Source organism: Aethalodelphis obliquidens, unplaced genomic scaffold (assembly GCF_003676395.1).
Source record: "Aethalodelphis obliquidens isolate GAN/ISIS:26980383/991018 unplaced genomic scaffold, ASM367639v1 scaffold65, whole genome shotgun sequence".
Taxonomy (NCBI): domain Eukaryota; kingdom Metazoa; phylum Chordata; class Mammalia; order Artiodactyla; family Delphinidae; genus Aethalodelphis; species Aethalodelphis obliquidens.
Window position 1 is genome coordinate 3,916,911 of NW_020838009.1, and position 20,300 is coordinate 3,937,210.

General features: G+C 43.7%; 1 protein-coding gene across 1 annotated transcript in view; it reads left to right on the forward strand.

Moving 5' to 3' along the window:
* The window catches only part of ENTREP2 (endosomal transmembrane epsin interactor 2), a 364,454-nt gene that overhangs the window by 284,762 nt on the left and 59,392 nt on the right, over nt 1-20,300 (forward strand). The window contains exon 4 of the mRNA XM_027089095.1: nt 11,258-11,392. Within this exon, the coding sequence (XP_026944896.1) occupies nt 11,258-11,392 (135 nt within the window). The remainder of the gene's footprint in view (nt 1-11,257; nt 11,393-20,300) is intronic.

Here is a 20,300-nt window from a genome sequence, read left to right on the forward strand (position 1 = left end):
TAAAAGCTTAATTTTATGATTTCTATAATAAAAGTTGTATCTCTGGAATTAGATACCTTTTTTCCTTAAATGTTTTATACACACACACAATTAAAAAAAACACACAAAACCCTAGATTCTCAACAGATTTGGGGTTTTAAGGGAATTTTGTTAATGGATGTTCGCATTGACCCTGTGATACACGTTCCAAAGTGCAATGAAAGAGAATGGAGCAGCTCTTTGCTTTCATCAACAGCGTGCCCATATCCTAACGCACTTTAGTGATGTAGAGAGTGGAATTCAGAAACATTGGTCAGTCATCACCGTCAGGCTTCCTTGACAGAGTGAAATAGCATAATGAAAGCAACGTAGGGACAAAAACAACGTCAGTTTAGAGGTGGAAATTTAAATTGTAATGAGTTTGGAAAGACTCCGAAGAACAAGCCTAATGGGAACTTTTGGGGCCCTGGCCTCCCTGAAGCCACAGAGAGGAAAGCTGGTCAAACCTGGCCTTGGGACCCTCCTCCCCTAGTGTCAGGCTGGGCAGTGCTGGAGCATCACACACCCGGGCCCCTGTGCCAGCACCCAGCCCACAACACCCAGTAAGTGCTAGGAGTCAGGCTGACCGCCAGGCTACCTGGTGTCCAGTCTCTATGTAACCAAAGCTCTATTTCCCCTTTTCTCAGAATAAAGGGTTCCGAGGCGAAGTGAGACACAGCTTCAAAGTCAGTGGACCAAGGGCTGGGGCCTGGCTGCTGAGAGGTCTGGGGACAGCCTCCCTGCCCAGTGATTAGCACTTATCAGCCTGGCCTTCCGCTCCCAAGATGTCCAGGACTCGCCCCGAGTCGGGGGGTTAGGGGGGTTCAGAGGGGTGGCGGGCAGCACACCAGAAGGGTCCAGGGTGCTGGGGCCGAGGAGTGGCCTTCCCATCACACGGAGGCTTGCAGCTGGGCTGCCTGTCCTGCTCCCGTCCTGGCTGGAGTTTCCGGTCACAGCACACGCCCAGAGGTCTGCATCCGGCCGGGTGCATCCGCACCCAGCACACCCCTGCATTAGCCTTACTGTCCTGCAGATGGTGTGTGTATGTTTGCCATTTTACTACAGAACAAACTATAGTGATAAAAGCGAAATGCAGAAGTCATCTGAGGGAAAGACTGGAGAAATATTTTGATTTTTACTCTTCCCATTGTGATGGAGAAATTTGAATAACTGCATATTTTACAGAAGAACATTTTCTATTACATCCTGTGATCTTGAGCGTTAGGAGTAATGCTTGATACGTATTCCATACCCCCGAGATTCACTCTAGGATATGCATTAATACATTTGAAGTACAGGTGTTTATTGAAAATATACTTAAGGATGAGATGAATTAGGGTAGCAGGTGGTTGGAGAAGGATTTATCATGCTTTAAGTTGCAAGCCTGTTTTGGAATATACCCAGGATTTGTTTTAACCAGGTACGGCCGGATGACAGACACGGAAACAGCTGCCTTGAAAGAAGAGTGTGTTATTCACAGTTTCTAAGAAGAGGGGGCAGCCCAGGCCAGGCAGGGCCACACGGGGAAGCACCAGGGCCAGTCAGGAGGCAGACGGAGCAAAGGGAAGGTATGGGCATGAGCCTTTATTGTGGTTTTCATGGAAGGAATGGGGGAGGCAGGGTAGGTGCTCAGAGCAAGCTTAGGATCGGCTGGTTTGAATAGAGCCAGCAGACTCGGGCCTGAGGGTTGTCCCTAGTTGTTAGGTCCCTGGCCCTGGGGTGTTTAGGGTGGGGGACTACTGGCTTGGAGTGTGAGAGATAAAGGAGGTGGCTGGGGTGTGGGTGCTGGCTTTGCAGTTCACATGAAAGGCAGGCTCCTAGGCCAGCTGTTCCCTATCCAGGAACTAGCCAGCCCTGGAAAGGCACTCCCTCCAGGATGAACAAGGCTCCAAGATGTCAAAGCATCACAAAATACAGAAAATAGAAAACAATGATTACAAAACCTCCTTGAAGCCTTTAAGAGCCAATGGGATTAACCAAAGTGACGCTTTTGCATCCATCTTCCTTCGTATCATTCTTCATCTATCGGTTTATTTCCGAGCTGGCTGGGAGCAGCCACCCCATGCAGGCCCTGCATAGCCCCGGGGGATGCAGAGGGAAAAGGCAGCCCTTGTCCTGGGACTGTGCCCTGTCACTTTGATGGGGTGGCAGTTGAGTAAAGTGCCCTGCAGGAGGACCAGTGCTCTGGGAGAAATGTGCATGGGGAGCAGGAGACTTGAGTTTCAGGGGGGTTCAGTCCCTCCGGAGTGGCAGAGAAGGCTGCCCAGAATCGGGGGTGACGACCATAAAGTTATACACGGATTTGGGGCTGCACAGAGGTCGTCACCCCAAACCCCCGCATTGTTCAAGGGTCACCTGTATTTTTTCTAGGTATTCAGATTTACTGGCACAGTTAGTCCCAGCATTTTCTTCTCATTTTTAATCCCCCCTGCTCTTGTATTTATGTCCCCTTTCTCATTCCTAATGCTGTTAGGGATATTAACTCTTCGCCCATCTCATGAAAATATATCCAGGAGCTCCAGACCCACAGCCTAGAAGCTTGGGGGCCTCAGTGGGAAACGTGTGTGTTCTGACTGTTCGGCCCCAGGCCTCATTGGCCAGTTGTCCCCCATGCTTTGTCCGGGTCTGTCTTTTGTTTTGAGACTTCACAGATTCTGAGACTCTTGATTTGCTTTTCAAAGGACTCCACACATCCATGTTTCTGCAACCATTCTTTTATATATTCCTGTATTTTTATTGTTTTAATTTAGATGATCAGTCAAATATATTTTATCTCTAAAGACATACAGATGGCCAACAGGCACATGAAAATATTCTCAATGTAACTAATTGTTAGAGAAATGCTAATCAAAACTACAATGAGGTATCATCTAACACCGGGCAGAATAGCTATCATCAAAAAGTCTACAAATAATAAATGCTGGAGAGGGTGTGAGAAAAGGGAACCCTCCCACACGGTTGGTGGGAATGTAAATTGGTGCAGCCACTATGGAGAACAGTATGGAGGGTCCTCAAAAAACTAAAAAGAGAGTTGCCATATGATCCAGCAATCCCACTCCTGGGCATATACCCAGACAAAACTATAATTCGAAGAGATATATGTACCCCAGTATTCATAGCAGCACTGTTTACAGTAGCCAAGACATGGAAACAACCTAAATGTCCATCGACAGATGAATGGATAAAGAAGATATATATATATATCCAGTGGTACATATATACAATGGAATATTAGCCATAAAAAAGAATGAAATAATGCCATTTGCAGCAATATGGATGGACCTAGAGATTATCTTACTAAGTGAAATAAGTCAGAAGGAGAAAGACAATATCATATGATACCACTTATATGTGGAATCTAAAATAGAGCACAAATGAGCATATCAACAAAACAGACTCATAGATAACAGACTGGTGGTTGCCAGGTGGGAGGGGGCCAGGGGAGGAATGGATTGGGAGTTTGGGGTTAGCAGATGCAAGCTCTTATATATAGGATGGATAAACAACAAGGTCCTACTGTATAGCACTGGAGCTATAGTCAATATCCTGTGATAAACCATAATGGAAAAGAATATGAAAAAGAATATATATGTGTAACTGAGCCACTTTGCTGTACAACAGAAATTAACATAACGTAAATCAACTCTACATCAATAAAAACAAAAAAAAATTATCTTTTTATGTTTTTGAGACAACTGTAGATGAACAACCTATTATGCCAGCACCCTTTATTAGCAAACTATCTTTTTCCTGCTGCATTGAAATGCTTCTCATATACTGGATTCCTGTAGATTATCAGTCTAATTTCTGAAACTATTCTATCCTATCAAACTCTTAGTCTATTTTTAAGCTGTTACCTTAGTGTTTTGATAATAGCATCTGGATAATTAATTTAATGTCTGTTAAGGCATCCACTCCTCCTATCATTCTTTTCCGGTTTGGGGGGGATAATTCTTGCACATTTATTATTCCAAATAGTCTTTAAAACACTTTTGCCCAGTTCTATCCACTCCACTGGGACTCTGCTTGGGTACTCCCGCACCTGTGCGTCCCTGGGAAGGACCAGCATTTTCAGGATGTCACAGATTTATACTTGGGAGCCGATTGTGCCCTCCACGGATTCAGGCCATATGTATCAGTCCGGGTTCTAAGTTGTGAAGAAACCAACTTGAGCTATTTTCCTCCTGAAGGAATTATTATAGGACCCTCAATAGCTCAGAGTCTCCAGAATGGCCAGAAATCAAGTTTGGGGACTACAATGCCAGGAAAGGAGTGATGTCCAAAATCACACCAAGGAACTGCTTGCTGTGAGGGGGACCCTGTCATCACCCCTGGGCTTGTGGCTGACCCCGCTGACTGTGGGCTCTGGACGCTGCCCCCAGAACCCCAGATCCTGCCCTCTGGAAGGAGCACATGTCTGCTACTTGCAGGGCCAGAGTGGAGCCGGTTCAGTGCAAGCCTCTTTGCATCCCAAGCTCCCACCTAGAGTTTCCTGCAGGCTTGTCATGTCCCATGGGGGGGAGCCTGGGGCGTCTGCCTGCTCTCTCGCCGCAAGGCCGCCTGGGGAAGCCTTTCTGGTAAAAGTGGAAGACTCGTAACGAAGAGATTCCTCAAACTGGGAGGAAGGCTCAGTGGTAGCGGGCAGCCAGATAAAATGACCCACATCTCCTGTACCTGAGTTTTTGCCATTTAATAGCATTTTATACATAGCTTCACATAGGTCATTAAATTGTCGTGTTTAATTTCTAAGTATCTTATATTTGTTATTACTTTGAATAGAATATTTTTTTCTTTTTTTAATTGGTTGTTACTAGTATCATATTTATTATAACCAATGTAACAAATACTCTTTAATTCCCGTCATTTTTAGTATAGTCTCTTAGATTCTTTTAGATATTCAACCACATTTGAGAAGAAAGATAATTCCATCTTCTCCAATATTTACACGGCTTACAGTATTTTCTTATTTTATTAAATTAGCTAGAGTTTCTAAAACAATTGTGTAGAATTGTGGTCATGGGTGTGGATAACTGTCTCATTCCTGATCTTTGTGGCATTGCCTCCAGTATTCTTCAGTTCAAATGATGTTTGCTTTTGACATTTGCTTGATAAAAGCCTGTCAAACTTAAGTTGTTTTCTCATATTCTTAATTGACTTACAGTTTTTATTACGAACGCCTGCTAAATTTTATGCAGTGGTCTTATGATATTTATTTATAGGATCGCATGATTTTTCTCTTTTGATTTGTTGATGGAACAAATTTTCTTAATAGATTTACCACTGTTCTAGAATTCTGTTTCTAAAATGAGCCTTGGGTATTTTTCAGGGTAACCTAGGCTTTGGAAACAAGTAAATACAAAATGTTTAACAGAACAAAGTTTTACTTCTCCCTTTGCTATGTGGCCAGCCAGGCCTGGGGCTGCAGCAATCGGAATGCACACATTGACCAGTGAGGCTGCTAAGCTTCCAGGTTCTGGACGTGTTTTCAGGAGATGCTCTCCGAGTACAGAGCCAACCCTAAGGAAAGGGTAGCCAGAGACTGAGAAAGACAGCACTGAGACCATTTCAGTACCTGGCTGCCACCATACCTGAGTTCCAAACCTTGGACTCTGGTTTTGGTTTTATGAATCTACAAATTCCCTTTCTTGTTTAAGGCATTTTGACTTGGGTTGTATAGTTCTCATTCAAGATTCCTTTTTAATACAGCCATGGAATAGAATTCCTTTAATATAGCATTGGATTCAATTAGCCAGTTTTTTGCTTAGAATATTTGTGGGGTTTTTTTTTTTTTTTTTACTTGAAAGGAGAAATTGGCCTTTTGGTTTGTTAGTGGAGGTGGGGAGCTTTTGTTTTTTCTTTTTAGAATTGCTGGTAAGGCTTTGCTAGCCTTATAAGGTAACTGTGGTGTTTTCTTCCTTGTCTCTTGGTCTGAAATTGTTTTAAAACGTAGGAATTATCTTTTCATTAAAGGTCAGAGTGAACTCAGCCTGAAATGCCATATTGGACTTCCAATCTCTTATGGTTATTGATCTTTATGTTTACTGCATCTTATGGACTCAGTATCATAGTTTTATTTTGCTAGGAAATTATCCATGTCCTCTAGATTTTCAAATTTATGGCTGTAGAGCTGCCCATATTCTTTTAATCTCTACTATATTTATAGTTAGATCCCCTTTCTCATTCCTAGTGTTGTTTACTTTGGCTTTCTTTTTCAAAAATCAATCCTACCAAGGATTTGCATTGTTATTATTTTTTTTGGTCTGTTCAAGAATCATCATTAGGCTTTATTCGTCCTAATACCTTTATTTCTATTCCATTAGTTTCACTTTTTATGTTTGTTAAATTTCTTTTTTTCTGTTTTCTATTATTTTGTTTTCTTTCTTTTCCTAATTTAAGTTTTACATTTACTTTCAAGCAAGCCCATCCGTTTTTAACTTTTTCTATTGAGAAACACAAAACACATATAGGAAAGTGCACAAAACAAAAATATGTAGCTTAGCAATTCATCAAGAGTCAAATAACCATGTGACCTCCACTGAAGTCTAGAAAGTGTCCCCAGCATCCCAAAGCCCTCCTTATGTACTCCCAGTTCACTGCCTCTCCACCCCCCCAAAGATAATCACTATGCTAATCTTTATGATATTCACATCTTTAATTTTCTAAACAATTGTACCAGCTATGCATGCACCTCTGAACACTATAGTTTAATTTTGTGTTTTTGTTTTTGTTTTTTTGCGGTAGGCGGGCCTCTCACTGCTGTGGCCTCTCCCGTTGCGGAGCACAGGCTCCGGACGCGCAGGCTCAGCGGCCATGGCTCACGGGCCCAGCCGCTCCGCGGCATGTGGGATCTTCCCGGACTGGGGCACGAACCCATGTCCCCTGCATCGGCAGGCGGACTCTCAACCACTGCGCCACCAGGGAAGCCCTTGTCTGCTTTTTTGAACTTCATTTCAGTAGAAGTATTTCTTTTGTATCTGGCTTCCTGTGCTCAACATGCTGTGCGGTATACTCGTGTGGCATGTTGCTGTATTTATGTTCATTGCTTTATAATATTGCATGGTATGAATATAAAACAGTTTATTCATCCATTCTGCATTTGATGGACATTGAGCTCTTTCCTGTGTGAAGCTGTTTTAAGTAATGTTGCTATGAACTTTCCAGTACATGTTTTTTGTAACCATTGCATGCATATCTGTTGGATATAGTCCTAGGATGGAAATATCTGTTGGGTATTATGTTAGATTGAGGCGCAATCTTTAACTTAAGTAGATAATGCCAAGCTGTTTTCCAACATTTCTGTCTCAATTCACACCCCACAGAAGTGTATGCATTCCTGTTGCTTCACATCCTTATCCTCACTTGGTATTGTCTATTGTCATTATTCTTCAGTTTTAGCGATTCTGATGGGGATGTAATGACATCTCACTTTATTTTGATTTCTGTTTCTCAGAGTACTATTGTGGTGGGGCTCAATATCTCATGTTTCATAGGGGTTGTTTGTCTTTTTCTGAATATTTAAGACAGAGCTTTTTGTTTGTTTTGGATATAAGTCATCTGTCACTTACATGTGATGCAAAATCTCCTATTTTTACTCTCTTATGGGTATTGTTTGATGAAAAAAATTTTAATTACAAATAGTCAAACACATGAGTCATTTGTTTATTCTTAACACATTTTGAGCCATGTTTAAGAAGTGTTTCCCTATCCCAGGGTCATGAGGATATTCTCCTATCTTACCTTCTCACAGTTTTCTTGTTTGGACCTTCATGTATTCATTTATAATCCATGATAAAAATGCTTTAAAGAACATATATGTTTAATTAGGTCCTATTTGTTTATTTTTGTTTTTATTTCCATTACTCTAGGAGATGGATCCAAAAAAATATTGCTACGATTTATGTCAAAGAGTGTTCTGCCTATGTTTTCCTCTAGGAGGTTTATAGTATCTGATTTTACATTTAGGTCTTTAATCCATTTTGAGTTTATTTTTGTGTATGGTGTTAGAGAATGTTCTAATTTCATTCTTTTACATGTAGCTGTCCAGTTTTCCCAGCACCACGTATTGAAGAGACTGTCTTTTCTCCATTGTATATTCTTGCCTCCTTTGTCGTAGATTAGTTGACCATAGGTGCATGGGTTTATTTCTGGGCTTCCTATCCTATTTCATTGATCTGTATTTCTGCTTTGTGCCAGTACCATACTGTTTTGATGACTGTAGCTTTGTAGTGTAGTCTGAAGTCAGGGAGCCTGATTCTTCCACCACCGTTTTTCATTCTCAAGATTGTTCTTTCTATTTGAGGTCATTTGTGTTTCCATACAGATTAAAAATTTTTTTTGTTCTAGTTCTGTGAAAACTGTCATTGGTAATTTGATAGGGATTGCATTGAATCTGTAGATTGTCTTGGGTAGTATAGTCATTTTCACCATGTTGATTCTTCCAATCCAAGAACAGGGTATATCTCTCCATCTATTTGTATGGTTTTCTGCCTCCATCTCTCTATTGTTCAGGCAAAGGTAGTTTGGGTAAACATGTGGGTACTGGAAACCACAGCATTGCCTGTATAGAGCACGCTGACATTATACAGGAGGGAGTGAAAGTCGTGCACACAACCTGGCCTCTGAAATGTTCTCATCCATCTCACAGCTGTCCCCAGGCTCTGCAGGCCACTGTCACTCCAATACCGTCTCTGTCCCCATAGCCAGCCCCTTCCCATACTGTCTTACTCCTGCTTCAGACAAGAGATAAATCAACCCCTAGAAATTTTATGTAGTTAGGCCTCCAATTCCAGAATAAATATTTTCTATCAAAGAGGACCAGAAATAAAGTTCCATACAGGGATTTCAGCAATTTTGTTTCCTGTTCACTCTTGTTGTAAATCTCAGTGCCTTAAACAGTGGGCTGAGGGCGGGTGTGTAAGACACCTCGGGAGAAGGCCAAGAAGAGGCCCCTGCCCCGGGCTGCCTCAGGGGGAAATCAGTAGCCTCAGCTCCCCAGAGCTGGGCCTTGTCAAAGATGGACAGAGCTCTACCTCAAAGTGGTGAGGACAGGTTTTCATTAGAAGTAGAATGTGGCAGTTGGGAGGAGAGTCGAGTGTGTGCTTGAACTCGACTTCAGTTTGCACAGAGGTGACCAGGCGTGTTAAAGGAAGGATGAGGGAGTGGGGGTGGCGGGGAGTGGGGCCTCAGTAGAGTCAGGGAAGTGGAAAATCACAACGGGTTAGCAGGGTCCATGCAAAGATGCCCGCTGTCTGTGCCAGCTGCTGGCAGTCACCGGAGACAGGCTCCCCTCCCACATAGGCTGGGACATGGGCCCTCTCCCGAGGCTGGAAAAAGCAGCTGGTTCTCCTGGCAGTCTTGGGCTTTCTCAGGCAGGCACTTTGGGGGGGTCAAGTCCTGTAGGGATGTTGCCTTGAGCTGTTAGAGCTTGTTTGTGTTTTCAGGCCTTACAGGCCATGGTTGAGGCCTTGTGGGGAAGAGGGCTCGCGGGAGCCTGGGCAGAGTTTGACCAGGAGAGAGCCTGTCCACCAGCCTCCCTCCGGCCTCCGTTCTGGGTGGTGCCGCCCCAGCTCCCCTCCCATGCACCTCAGGTCCAGGATGCTCTGAGGCAGAGTGGTCTTCTCCCTGAGCACGTGCCCAGCTCTGATGGCCAGGGTCCACCCGGCACCCAAGGCTGGGGACCTCAGAACCCCCAATGGGCAGGGGCACCTGGGGTGAACTTTGACCTTTTTTTTAACCTTTATTTTACCTTTTAACAGTTTTACCTTTTCCCTCGTTACCTTTTAAAACTTGGCCTCGAGAATCATAACCCTTGTTTTCCAGTTTTTTGAGACCAGAAATAAACATTGCCAATGACATGACCGTGGAGATTTCAGTGGCCAGAGAGCCACGGCCGTTCACCTTGGTCTGGCCCATGCCTCTCTACCAACGGCGGCCCTGACACTGGTGGGCAGCGGGCCCTGTGGACCTCCAGTGTTGGGTGCGGGGTCAGGTGTGAGCTGCACTATTTCCCGGAGTGTTGTACGGCTCCTTTAGCCGGGCTTCAGCCCTGGAGCCTGGAGACATCTCTAAAAGCATGAGCATCTCTATAGGCAGCTTTCGCAGCCCCTCCTGCCGTAGGTGGGTGGCTGTGGCAGGGGACAGTGGTTTGTGCGGACACCGCCCTCCTCCCCCTGCCTCCCGTCCTGCCCCCGAGGCCTGCGCGCAGATTTGGAGAATCGCTAACGAGCAGGCCTGGACACACGAGGTCCCCCCCACTCACTCAAATGTGTAGTGATTTATAAATTATTTGAGAAGACTGAATGAAAAGAGCAAAGATGAGGCATAAAATAGGTAAAGGATAAACTATCTAGAGGTTTAAAATAGATGAAAATTTGGCCATGGACGATGCCCTTGACCTATGGCTGTCCCTCTTTTAGTTCACTTTTCCAGAAGCCCAAGGCTGTGAACAGTTGGGTGCGTGTGTGACAACCCGACCAGGACTGGAGATGGGTGGGGACAACTGTGTGCGTGTGCAGTGTAGTGATTTCTCTCTCATTCCTGCAGCCAGGTCAGGGCAGGTCCACTTCAAGCTGCAGGTCCGGCTCAGGTGTGCTCTGTGGCTCTCCTCCTGGGGTCCAGGCTTTTAAAAACACTTGAACTGCATTTTTTCTTTCCATAGTCTTTCATTTTCCCAGGTGTTTTTATTCATTCAGCTCTTATTGAAGGCCCACACCTCCTGGGCATTGTGAACATTGTAATGGTTAAGATGTGGCAGCTGCCCTCGGGGGCACACAGACACGAGTCACTGCTGCTGAAAAAGTGAGTCTTCAGCAGGGGAGAAGCAAGCAGCTCCCGAGAGGGAAACCAGACAAGGCCTCAGGGATGGCGCTGGAGTTGGGTCTTGACGGATGAGTAGGAGTTTGCTAGGCCATGAAGGGAGACAGGAGCTGCTGACCGTGGGATCAGAGTGTATGTTATCACAGACATGTGATAATGTCTCCATGCTCAACTTCATGTAATTTTCTGTAACTTTATAGCTTAGGTTTCTTCAAATTTATTTTTTTATTAATTGCTTTTAAAATAGAAATTTTAAATAATTCCTAATAGTGTTTCTGATGTCTTTTGTCTATTAAAAAAATCGTCTTGGCTTTATTAATTAAAGAAAACGAGATGAGATGCTTGTCACGTGGTGTCCTTAAGCGTGTGTGTAGCTCAAGCACGTGCCCGGTTTTAACCGTGAGCTCTGTGTACTCCTGTCTAGATTAAGTTCGACAGCGTCGAGGTGTGTGTCTGCTGTGAGATGCAGCATCAGTCGTCGGGCTGCAGCAACCTTGGAGAGACACTGAAGCTGAACCCGCTGAGGGAGGACTGCAACACCGTGCGGCTGACCTTAAAGGTGACCCAGGCTCCACTGCTTCCACCTCCCATCCCATCCTTGCGACGTCTCGACATCTCATAGGAAGGTTTTATTAACTGCGTTCCTTTCAGTTCTTAGTTCATCCAGCTGGGTCACATGCAGCAGGGAGTATCTTTCCAGAGAGTGTTTTAAACCATTAGAGATTTCCACTTTAAAGGTTTCACTTTCTGGGTTTTCCGTTTCCACCATTTCACTCTCTGACTCCCACATCTGTGAAGCAGGGCTGAATGTGTTAAAAGAGGTTGTTGCAGATGTGGATGTGACGCGTGCCACTGCTTTTCCAACATTTTTTTTAAATTTATTTATTTTTGGCTGCTCTGGGTCTTTGTTGCTGCATGCAGGCTTTTTCTAGTTGCTGCGAGTGGGAGCTCCTCTTTGTGGCAGTGCTTGAGCTTCTCACTGTGGTGGCTTCTCTTGTTGCGGAGCTCGGGCTCTAGGCACACGGGCTTCAGGAGTTGTGGCTCGTGGGCTCAGTAGTTGTGGCTCGCGGGCTCAGTAGCTGTGGTGTGTGGGCTCTAGAGCTCAGGCTCAGTAGTTGTGCCACATGGGCTTAGTTGCTCCGTGGCATCCGGGATCTTCCCGGACCAGGACTCGAACCTGTGTCCCCTGCACTGGCAGGTGGATGCTCGACCACTGTGCCACCAGGGAAGTCCCTCCGACATTTTTTTAACTGAAGTATAGTTGATTTACAATGTTGTGTTAATTACTGCTGTACAGCAAAGTGACTCAGTTATACATACATTCTTTTACTATATTCTTTTCCATTATGGTTTATCCCAGGAAATTGGATATAGTTCTCTGTGCTATACAGTAGGACCTTGTTGTTTATCCATCCTATATATAAGGATTGGGAGTTTAGGGTTCACCTCTGATAACCCCAAACTCCCAGTCCTTCCCTCTTCCACCCTCCTCCCCCTAGGCAACCACCAGTCTGTTCTCTATGCCTGTGAGTCTGTTTCTGTTTTGTAGATAGGTTCATCTGTGTCATATTTTAGATTCCACATATAAGTGAGATCATACGATATTTGTCTTTCTGACTTATTTCACTTAGTATGATAATCTCTAGGTCCATCCATGTTGCTGCAAATGGCATTATTTTGTTCTTTTTTATGGCTGAGCCAACATTTTTGCTATTCCATCATCAGGGAACAGATGGGTACTTATTTCACCTTTTTAAAGATATTTGGAGCAAGAAATTTTATAGTCTCCCATGGCAATCTATTCTTATGTACAGCATCTGATTTCTCTTTAATGACATGGAAAATTGTTTATATCACTTCTCTCTTTTTCTTCCTACAAGTTTTTCCTACTCCTGAAAATTAACATTGGCCGCTTAAAAACGTGTATGAACAATGAACCCAATTCTTCTCTTTTCCCTGAAACTAAACTGCTAAACATTTTTTGAAAGATGCAGCTACGGTCCAAGCAGCTCTTGGTGGGTGGTAAAATGGTATTTACGGTATACAGGGAGCCCTGTAGTACATACGTGTGCAAGGGTTGCAGTGTGCGGGGATCTGGAGGCTCCAGAGAGCCACGCTGGCACCTGGGAGAATGGAGAACAGTGTTGCCGTCTGGAACGGGGGCCTGTGGTTCGTCCTCCATGGGTGTCATTTCAAATACTGGCAGTGGTGAACCAGCAGGTCTGGGGAACTCCCTGTGAACTCCAGTGCCCTGGGAAGCTGGCTGGCAAACGAGCAGTGGCTACAGAGATAGAGGTTGTGCCTGAGGCCCCCAGCACCTCCCTGTTTCACAGAGGGGATGGTCCCTGCTCATTGGTCCCAGCAGCCCACCAGAGCGACAGATCCAGGGGGTTGGAGGAAGCCAGAAGGCAGCAATCAAGGGCCCATCCTCTTGGTCACAGGGTGTTCCTTGCCGTCTCCCGTTGAGTATGGCCACGGCTTCTACCTTAATAGCTCCTGGGGGTGCTCTGCGTCATCCCACCAGCGTCGGCTGTGCTCACTCTGATCTCATTCTGCCTACTCCTAAGTCTTCCGCTCAGCTCGGGTACTGTTTCTTTCCATATTTAAAAAACGTCATAAGACAATAGGTCATTATAATGACAGTGCAACCCCACCCCCACCCCGAAGAAGCTGGCACGCCCCCAGGGCATCTTACAATGCTGCAGACTGCCTGGGTGTGCAGATGCGGTGAAGTGATCAGGTCACACCCCTCTCCCCGGTGGATGGATTGGAGGTCTCTGGCCTGCTCCCCCAAGGCCTGGAGTTCCTAACGCTGCACTCAGGGACCCCCTCCAGCCCCTGAGGAGGTGACCTTGGCTGGAACAGTGAGGATGGTGTGGGGTCAACAACGCTCCCTCCAAGAATGCAGCCGGGCCTGGGGGAGCTTGCTGTCCACCCTCGTCCACTGTGCTGGTGCCCTGACGAGAAGGCCATGAGGGATAGGGCGGCTTGAATAGAACGGAGTGAAGGACACTGAAGATGTTCCAGCCAAGCTGGGAGCCTCGTTGAATGGCTCATCTCCATGGACGTTCGCGTTGCCTGGGACAATGGTAAGAGTTGAAGGAAAAGAAAGACTGCACCAAACTTCTCAATGAATTTGTTTCCAAAATGTAAGTAGAGGTAGTGCTGGTGGCGTGAGGCCCAGAGGAGGTAGGATTTATGACTGAGGTGGAAAGAGCAGCAGTCTGCAAACGAAGTGACCAACAAGGGATTAATTTCCAAAATATACACACAGCTCATGCAGCTCAATATCAAAAAACAAACAACCCCATCAAAAACTGGGCAGAAGATCTAAATACACATTTCTCCAAAGAAGACATACAGGTGGCCAAAAAGCACATGAAAAGATGCTCAACATCACTAATCATTAGAGAAATGCAAATCAAAACTACAATGAGGTATCACCTCATATCAGTCAGAATGGCCATCATCAAAAAGTGTATACATAATAAGTACTGGAGAGTGTGTGGAGAAAAGGGAACCTACACTGCTGGGGGGAATGTAAATTGGTGCAGCCACTATGGAGAACAGTATGGAGGTTCCTTAAATAACTAAAAATAGAACTACCATATGACCCAGCAATCCCACTCCTAGGGCATATATCTGGAGAAAACCATAATTTGAAAAGATACATGCACCCCTATGTTCATAGCAGCACTATTTACAATAGCCAAGACATGGAAGCAACCTAAATGTCCATTGATACATGAATGAATAAAGAAGATGTGGTACATATATACAACGGAATATTACTCAGCCATAAAAAAGAATGAAATAATGCCATTTGCAGCAACATGGATAGACCCAGAGATTATCAAACTGAGTGGAGTAAGTCAGACAGAGAAAGACAAGTATAATATGATATCACTTATATGTGGAATCTTTAAAAATATGATACAAATGAACTTCTTTACAAAACAGAAACAGACTCACAGACATAGAAAACAGACCTATGGTTAGCAAAGGGGAAATGTGGGATGGGGGGTATAAATTAGGACTTTGGGATTAACATATAAACATTATATATATAAAATAATCATAAAATAGATGAAATAGATAATCAACAAGGGCCTACTGTATAGCACAGGGAACCCTATGCAATATTCTGTAATAACCTATATGGGAAAAGAATCTGAAACCAAATGGATGTATATGTATATGTATAACTGAAGCACTTTGCTGTACACCTGAAATGAACACAGCATTATAAATCAACTATACTCCAGCATAAAATAAAAAATTAAATTTAAAAAAAGAGCAGCAGTGACCAGCCTGCCCCTGCCCCCCAGCCGAGGGCCTGGAAAGGGAGCAATGGCTCTGGGGGGAGCTGAGATTCATCCAAGATCAGGAAGACAAGGGACTCTTAGAAGTAAGAGCTTGTTTACTGCCATCCTCTAACTTTGTTTTTGTTTTCCAAAATTGTCTTGGTTATCCTAGTTCCTTTGTATTTCCATATAAATTGTGGAATCAACATTTCAATTTCTACAGAAATCCTGCTGGAATTTTGACTGAGATTGCACTGAATGTATACATCAACTTGGAGAGAACGGATGTATTCATGGTTTAGCTCCCCATTTATTTAGGTCTTCTTTGATTTCATCAGTGTTTCTTTTTTTCCATCAGTGTTGTGTAGTTTTTAGTATATAGAGCATAACATATTTTATAATGTGTATGCTTAGAGTATTTAATGTGTACAGGTGCTCTTTTAATGGTACTTAACTTTTTTTAAAATTGTCTTTTGTTCATTTATATATAGAAATTTGATTTTTGTGACTGAGCTTGTATCCTGTGATTTGCTAAACTTACCTACTAGTTCTGGTAGCTCTTTTATAGATTCTTTTGGATTTTCTATGGCAGCAATCATGTGCTATTGATTACCAGAAAGATGCCATCTTACATCTTCTTTTCCCATCTGGTTGCCTCTGATTCTTCTTCCTTGCCTATTGCACTGACTAGAATCTCCAGCAGTGTCACATAGAAGTAGTGAGAGCGTACATGCTTGCCTCGTTCCTGATTCTAGGGATTACATGTGTTGTTAGCTCTGAGTTTTTTATAGACGTACACTATCTGGTTGTGGAAGTTGCCTACTATTCCTAGTTTTCTGAGAGTTTTTATCATGGTGGATGTTGGTTTTGTCAAAGTACCTTCTGCGTCTACTTAGATGTTCGTATACTTTGTCTTCTTTATTCTGCTAATGCGGTGAATCACGTTTTTTTTTTTATTGAAGTATAGTTGATTTACAATGTTATGTTAGTTTCAGGTGTACAGCAAAGTGATTTACTTATACATACATATATATCTATATCTATTCTTTTTCAGATTATTTTCCATTATAGGTTATTACAAGATATTAAGTATAGCCCCCTGTGCTATACAGTAGGACCTTGTTGGTTATCTATTTTATATAGAGTAGTGTGTATATGTTAATCCCAAACTCCTAATTTATCCCTCCCCCTCTTCCCTTTCGGTAATCATAAATTTGCTTTCTATGTCTGTGAGTTTATTTCTCTTTTGCATATGAGTTTATCTGTATCGTTTTTTTTAGATTCCACATATAAGCAATATCATATGATATTTGTCTTTCTTTGAATGGTGAACCAGCCTTGCGTTCCCCAAAATCAACCCCACATGGTAAGTCTTTCCTCAGCTCTGTCGAGTCTTCTGGTGACCCTGTGGTTTCTGTGACTGTGCTTTTCATTTCTAGCATTTCCATTTGATTCTTACATGTAGCTTCCATCTCTCTGCGAAGTTCCCTATATGCTCTGGTCCACCTTTTCCACTAGAACTTGTTTGACAGCATCGGCCCCAGGTAAGCCCGTCCTCCTATCTCTCCGTAGAGGTGTCTGTCTTTCCTTGGCATTTGGATTAGCTGGTTGCCCTGCGACCTTAGCTGTCAGATGGGATCAGCTTAAGATGTGAATTTGCAGAGTGTCCAGTGTCTTATTTTTTTTGTAATGGTGGGGTGAATGCTCTTTTTAGCTGTCTGCATCCTAAGCAGAACTGGGAGGTATTATCCATAATGACCTCCCTGGTATAGAATTTTTGAGGAGCACATTTACCCCCTAGGGGTTTATAGATGGTGTGCCATTCTCTTTTGACATCGAATATTGCTGTAGAGAAAGATCTTATATCAGCGTAATGCTCTCTCCTTTTTTGGTATGTGGTAGTCATCAGTGTTGTTTAAAAATATTTTTAACTCTTCAAGTTCCCCTAGACCTAGTCCTAGTGCCCTTTTGGGTGCCTGGAGCCACGTGAGTGGAACATACATGGATCACTTTTCCAAGGCCGAGAGTGTACCTGTGGTGTGAGATTCTCCGGGGCTCTCTTTCCCTCTGGCACAGTAACTGGCAAATCATAAGTGTTGGCTGCACCATCAGCCTGGGTCCCTACCATGGGCAGAGACCCCATAACTCACCCACAGGTACCCACAATGGACACATGGCATGAATGAGAAATAAACCTCTGTTGTCTTAACCCACTGAGACTTGGGGGATGTTTGTTACCGCAGCGTAACCTGTCCGACAGGTTGTAACCTGTCCAACAGCCTGTCCGACACAAGGCAACATGGTTTTGGTCCTATGTCAATGGTGTTTTTAAATGATCAAGGCCATTAATTTCACTATGATATGTCTTGACACTGATCAGTCCTTCTCAAATTTCCATGGTCCACAGTGCACCTTTCAGCCTGTGAGTTTGCATCTTGCTTTATTTCAGAAAAACTTCCTTGAACTATGCATTTGAATTTTTTTTTCTGTTCTCTTAGTTTGAGGGTAACTGTGCCTTCCTTGGACCACTCTGACCTTTCATCACTATCATTTTTTTCTCTAGTTTTTACAACTCTTTCTTTTCCACCTCACTTTGCTCCATTTTCCTAAAGCCTCTCCTCCTCGCCTTGTTCTCTGCAGTGACTGTTATCTTTGTGCTCTGCTTCTGACGTGATCTCGGGTTTGGGCAGCTCACCTCTCAGTCTGTTTCTTTGTCGTTTATTTCTTGAGCCTTTGTGTCTCTACTTTTAGATCTTAGACTGAGCCGCCACCTTCCCAGTTTGGTCCCAGCCTTCCCTCAAGGATGTCTGTAGCTAGTTAATTACACGGGGGTGGGGGTGGGGAGTTTCCATGTATTTTATCCCTTTCTTAGATCTTTTCTGAGGTCCATGGATACTTCAAAGCACTAGAGGCAAGTCCTAACCCCTGTCAAGCATCATGCTCTATTTAAATAGGCTTTAACGTAATTAAGGTTTTGTACTTCCTTTTCATAAATATAGGTACTTCTTCCTCTGAGATTCATGTAGATCCAGGTACCACATTCTCTAGTTTTCTTGTAATTAGTTGTGCACTCTTTTTTTTTTAATTGACGTATACTTGGTTTACAATGTTATGTTAATTTCTGCTGTACAGCAAAGTGATTCAGTTGTACATAGATATATCTTCTTCTTCATATTCTTTTCCATTATGGTTTATTACAGGATATTGAAGATAGTTCCCTGTGCTATACAGTAGAGCGTGTTGTTTATTTTATACACAGTAGTGTGCACTGTGCAGTCATTTTTAATATGCTCATTATGCCTAAAGTCATGCAAGCCAGCTTGTGCTCGGTGACTCACCCGCTGTGAAGGGACCTGGGGTGGCTTCTCCGTGTTGAAACTCTCGGAACGCATGGGGGTGGCAGGAGGCACGTGGGGAAGGGCAGGCCTGCTCCTCCGCTGAGCACATTTCCTTGGGAGCCAGAGGAAAGGCACGAACGGGCATGTCACTTTGATTAGTTTCCCTTGCCTGCTGTTTTGATCAGCAATTAGAGTGGGTTTGTTGGTCCTTTAATAGTCTGACTTGAGGCTCTAGGTATCTGATTAGTGATGTTCCCTGCCTAAATTTCCATATTAGATGATGGATTATTCATACTTTGTATCTAATGAACTCAGTTTGTGCCCAGGAAATCCCGTATAATTGGTTTGGGAATCAACACTGTGTTGATTTGAGGTGTGTTTGAATTAACTGATGGTGACTTAGTGAGATTGGTCTGATTTCTTCCTGACCTTCACACCACCCTCCCCCCCACCACTCCCGATATCTGGAAGGTTGTGCAGGCATAATCCGCTGTCAGGGAAAACAAGCAGAAACTGGTCTTCCTGGCTGATGAGGAGTCTAACTGGAACCCAGAAGATGGTGGGGATGCTGCCTCACTTGTCCCTCAGATTATTTTCAGGTGTTTGGGGGCTCTGAGCCCTCTTCCCTGGATCTCTTTTCAGCTTTCCCCAGCCGCATCGAATCCTGGATGGGGGCAGACCAGCATCTCTCAAACATAATGCCTCCTGCCATGCCCAGGTTTGCTGCTCCACCCTGACAGGGTGAGGGCAGGGGAAAGGGCAAAGGGCATAGAGGGGACCCAGAACTCCATCGTGCAGTGCAGGGATCCTCAGAATTGTAGAACTGGACGGATGGGGCATCCTGTTGCCTAGCATGTGGCTGAGCAGGCAGCAGCCCAGAGGGGGTCAGATGGTTCCTCCTGGGTCCCTGAGCGAGTCTGCTGACGGGCAGGTCTCCTTGGAGAGTCTCAGTTCCCCAAGACTCAAGTGCCTGCTCCCTGATGATGGAACCTGGCTGGGGGGCATCCCATTATGAAGTCCATAAAGAGGGTGGCCTCAAAATTAGGATTTCAGCATCCGCTTTCCCAAAGCACTGGACAGTGGTGGGAATTGCGACCAAAGGAGGTCCCCTTTCCTGATAAGATAATGTCTAGGCTTTTGGAAGATTGACAAAATAAATGATAAAAAGATGTTTTGGTAGTTTAATGGTTGTCTTTGCCAAGTCAAACCCAGCACAAGATTGTGACATACTTTCTGATCAGTATTAATAGAATTTTTAAAAGATTACACAAATTGGAACTGTTAGTTGATGGAATATGCTTCGTCATGTGTTGATAATATATCCATCCCAACTTTCATTCTTTGCTATATCCCAGAATATCATTATGGTTTTATTATAATGATGTAATTCTAATTCAAAACAGAGTTAAAGATCTTTTTTCGTTTGGTTGTTTGCTTCAAGTACCTGGTTTAATTTATTGAGCCGTAGTAAAGCAAATTACCTAAAGAAACTTTATCAGTGGACAAGGAGATAAAAGCTTCCCAAGAAATCAATCAGTTATTGAGTTTATATGCTTCCTTATCTTCTCTTGAAGATCCTTTTCTTTGTCTCTAAGGGAGTTAAAGGGAAAAAAATCCCAGCAAGACAATTTCCTAGATACCTAGGGACCTGAAAAAAATCATTTAATCTTGAGTAAGTTTTTAACCATGCTGAAGAAATAAAAATGGTTCTGAGAATAAGTGAACACTAATATTTTGTGACAAAACTCACAGCATTGACTGGCAGTGTGAAACAATAAACACACACACACACACACACACACACACACACACACACACACACACA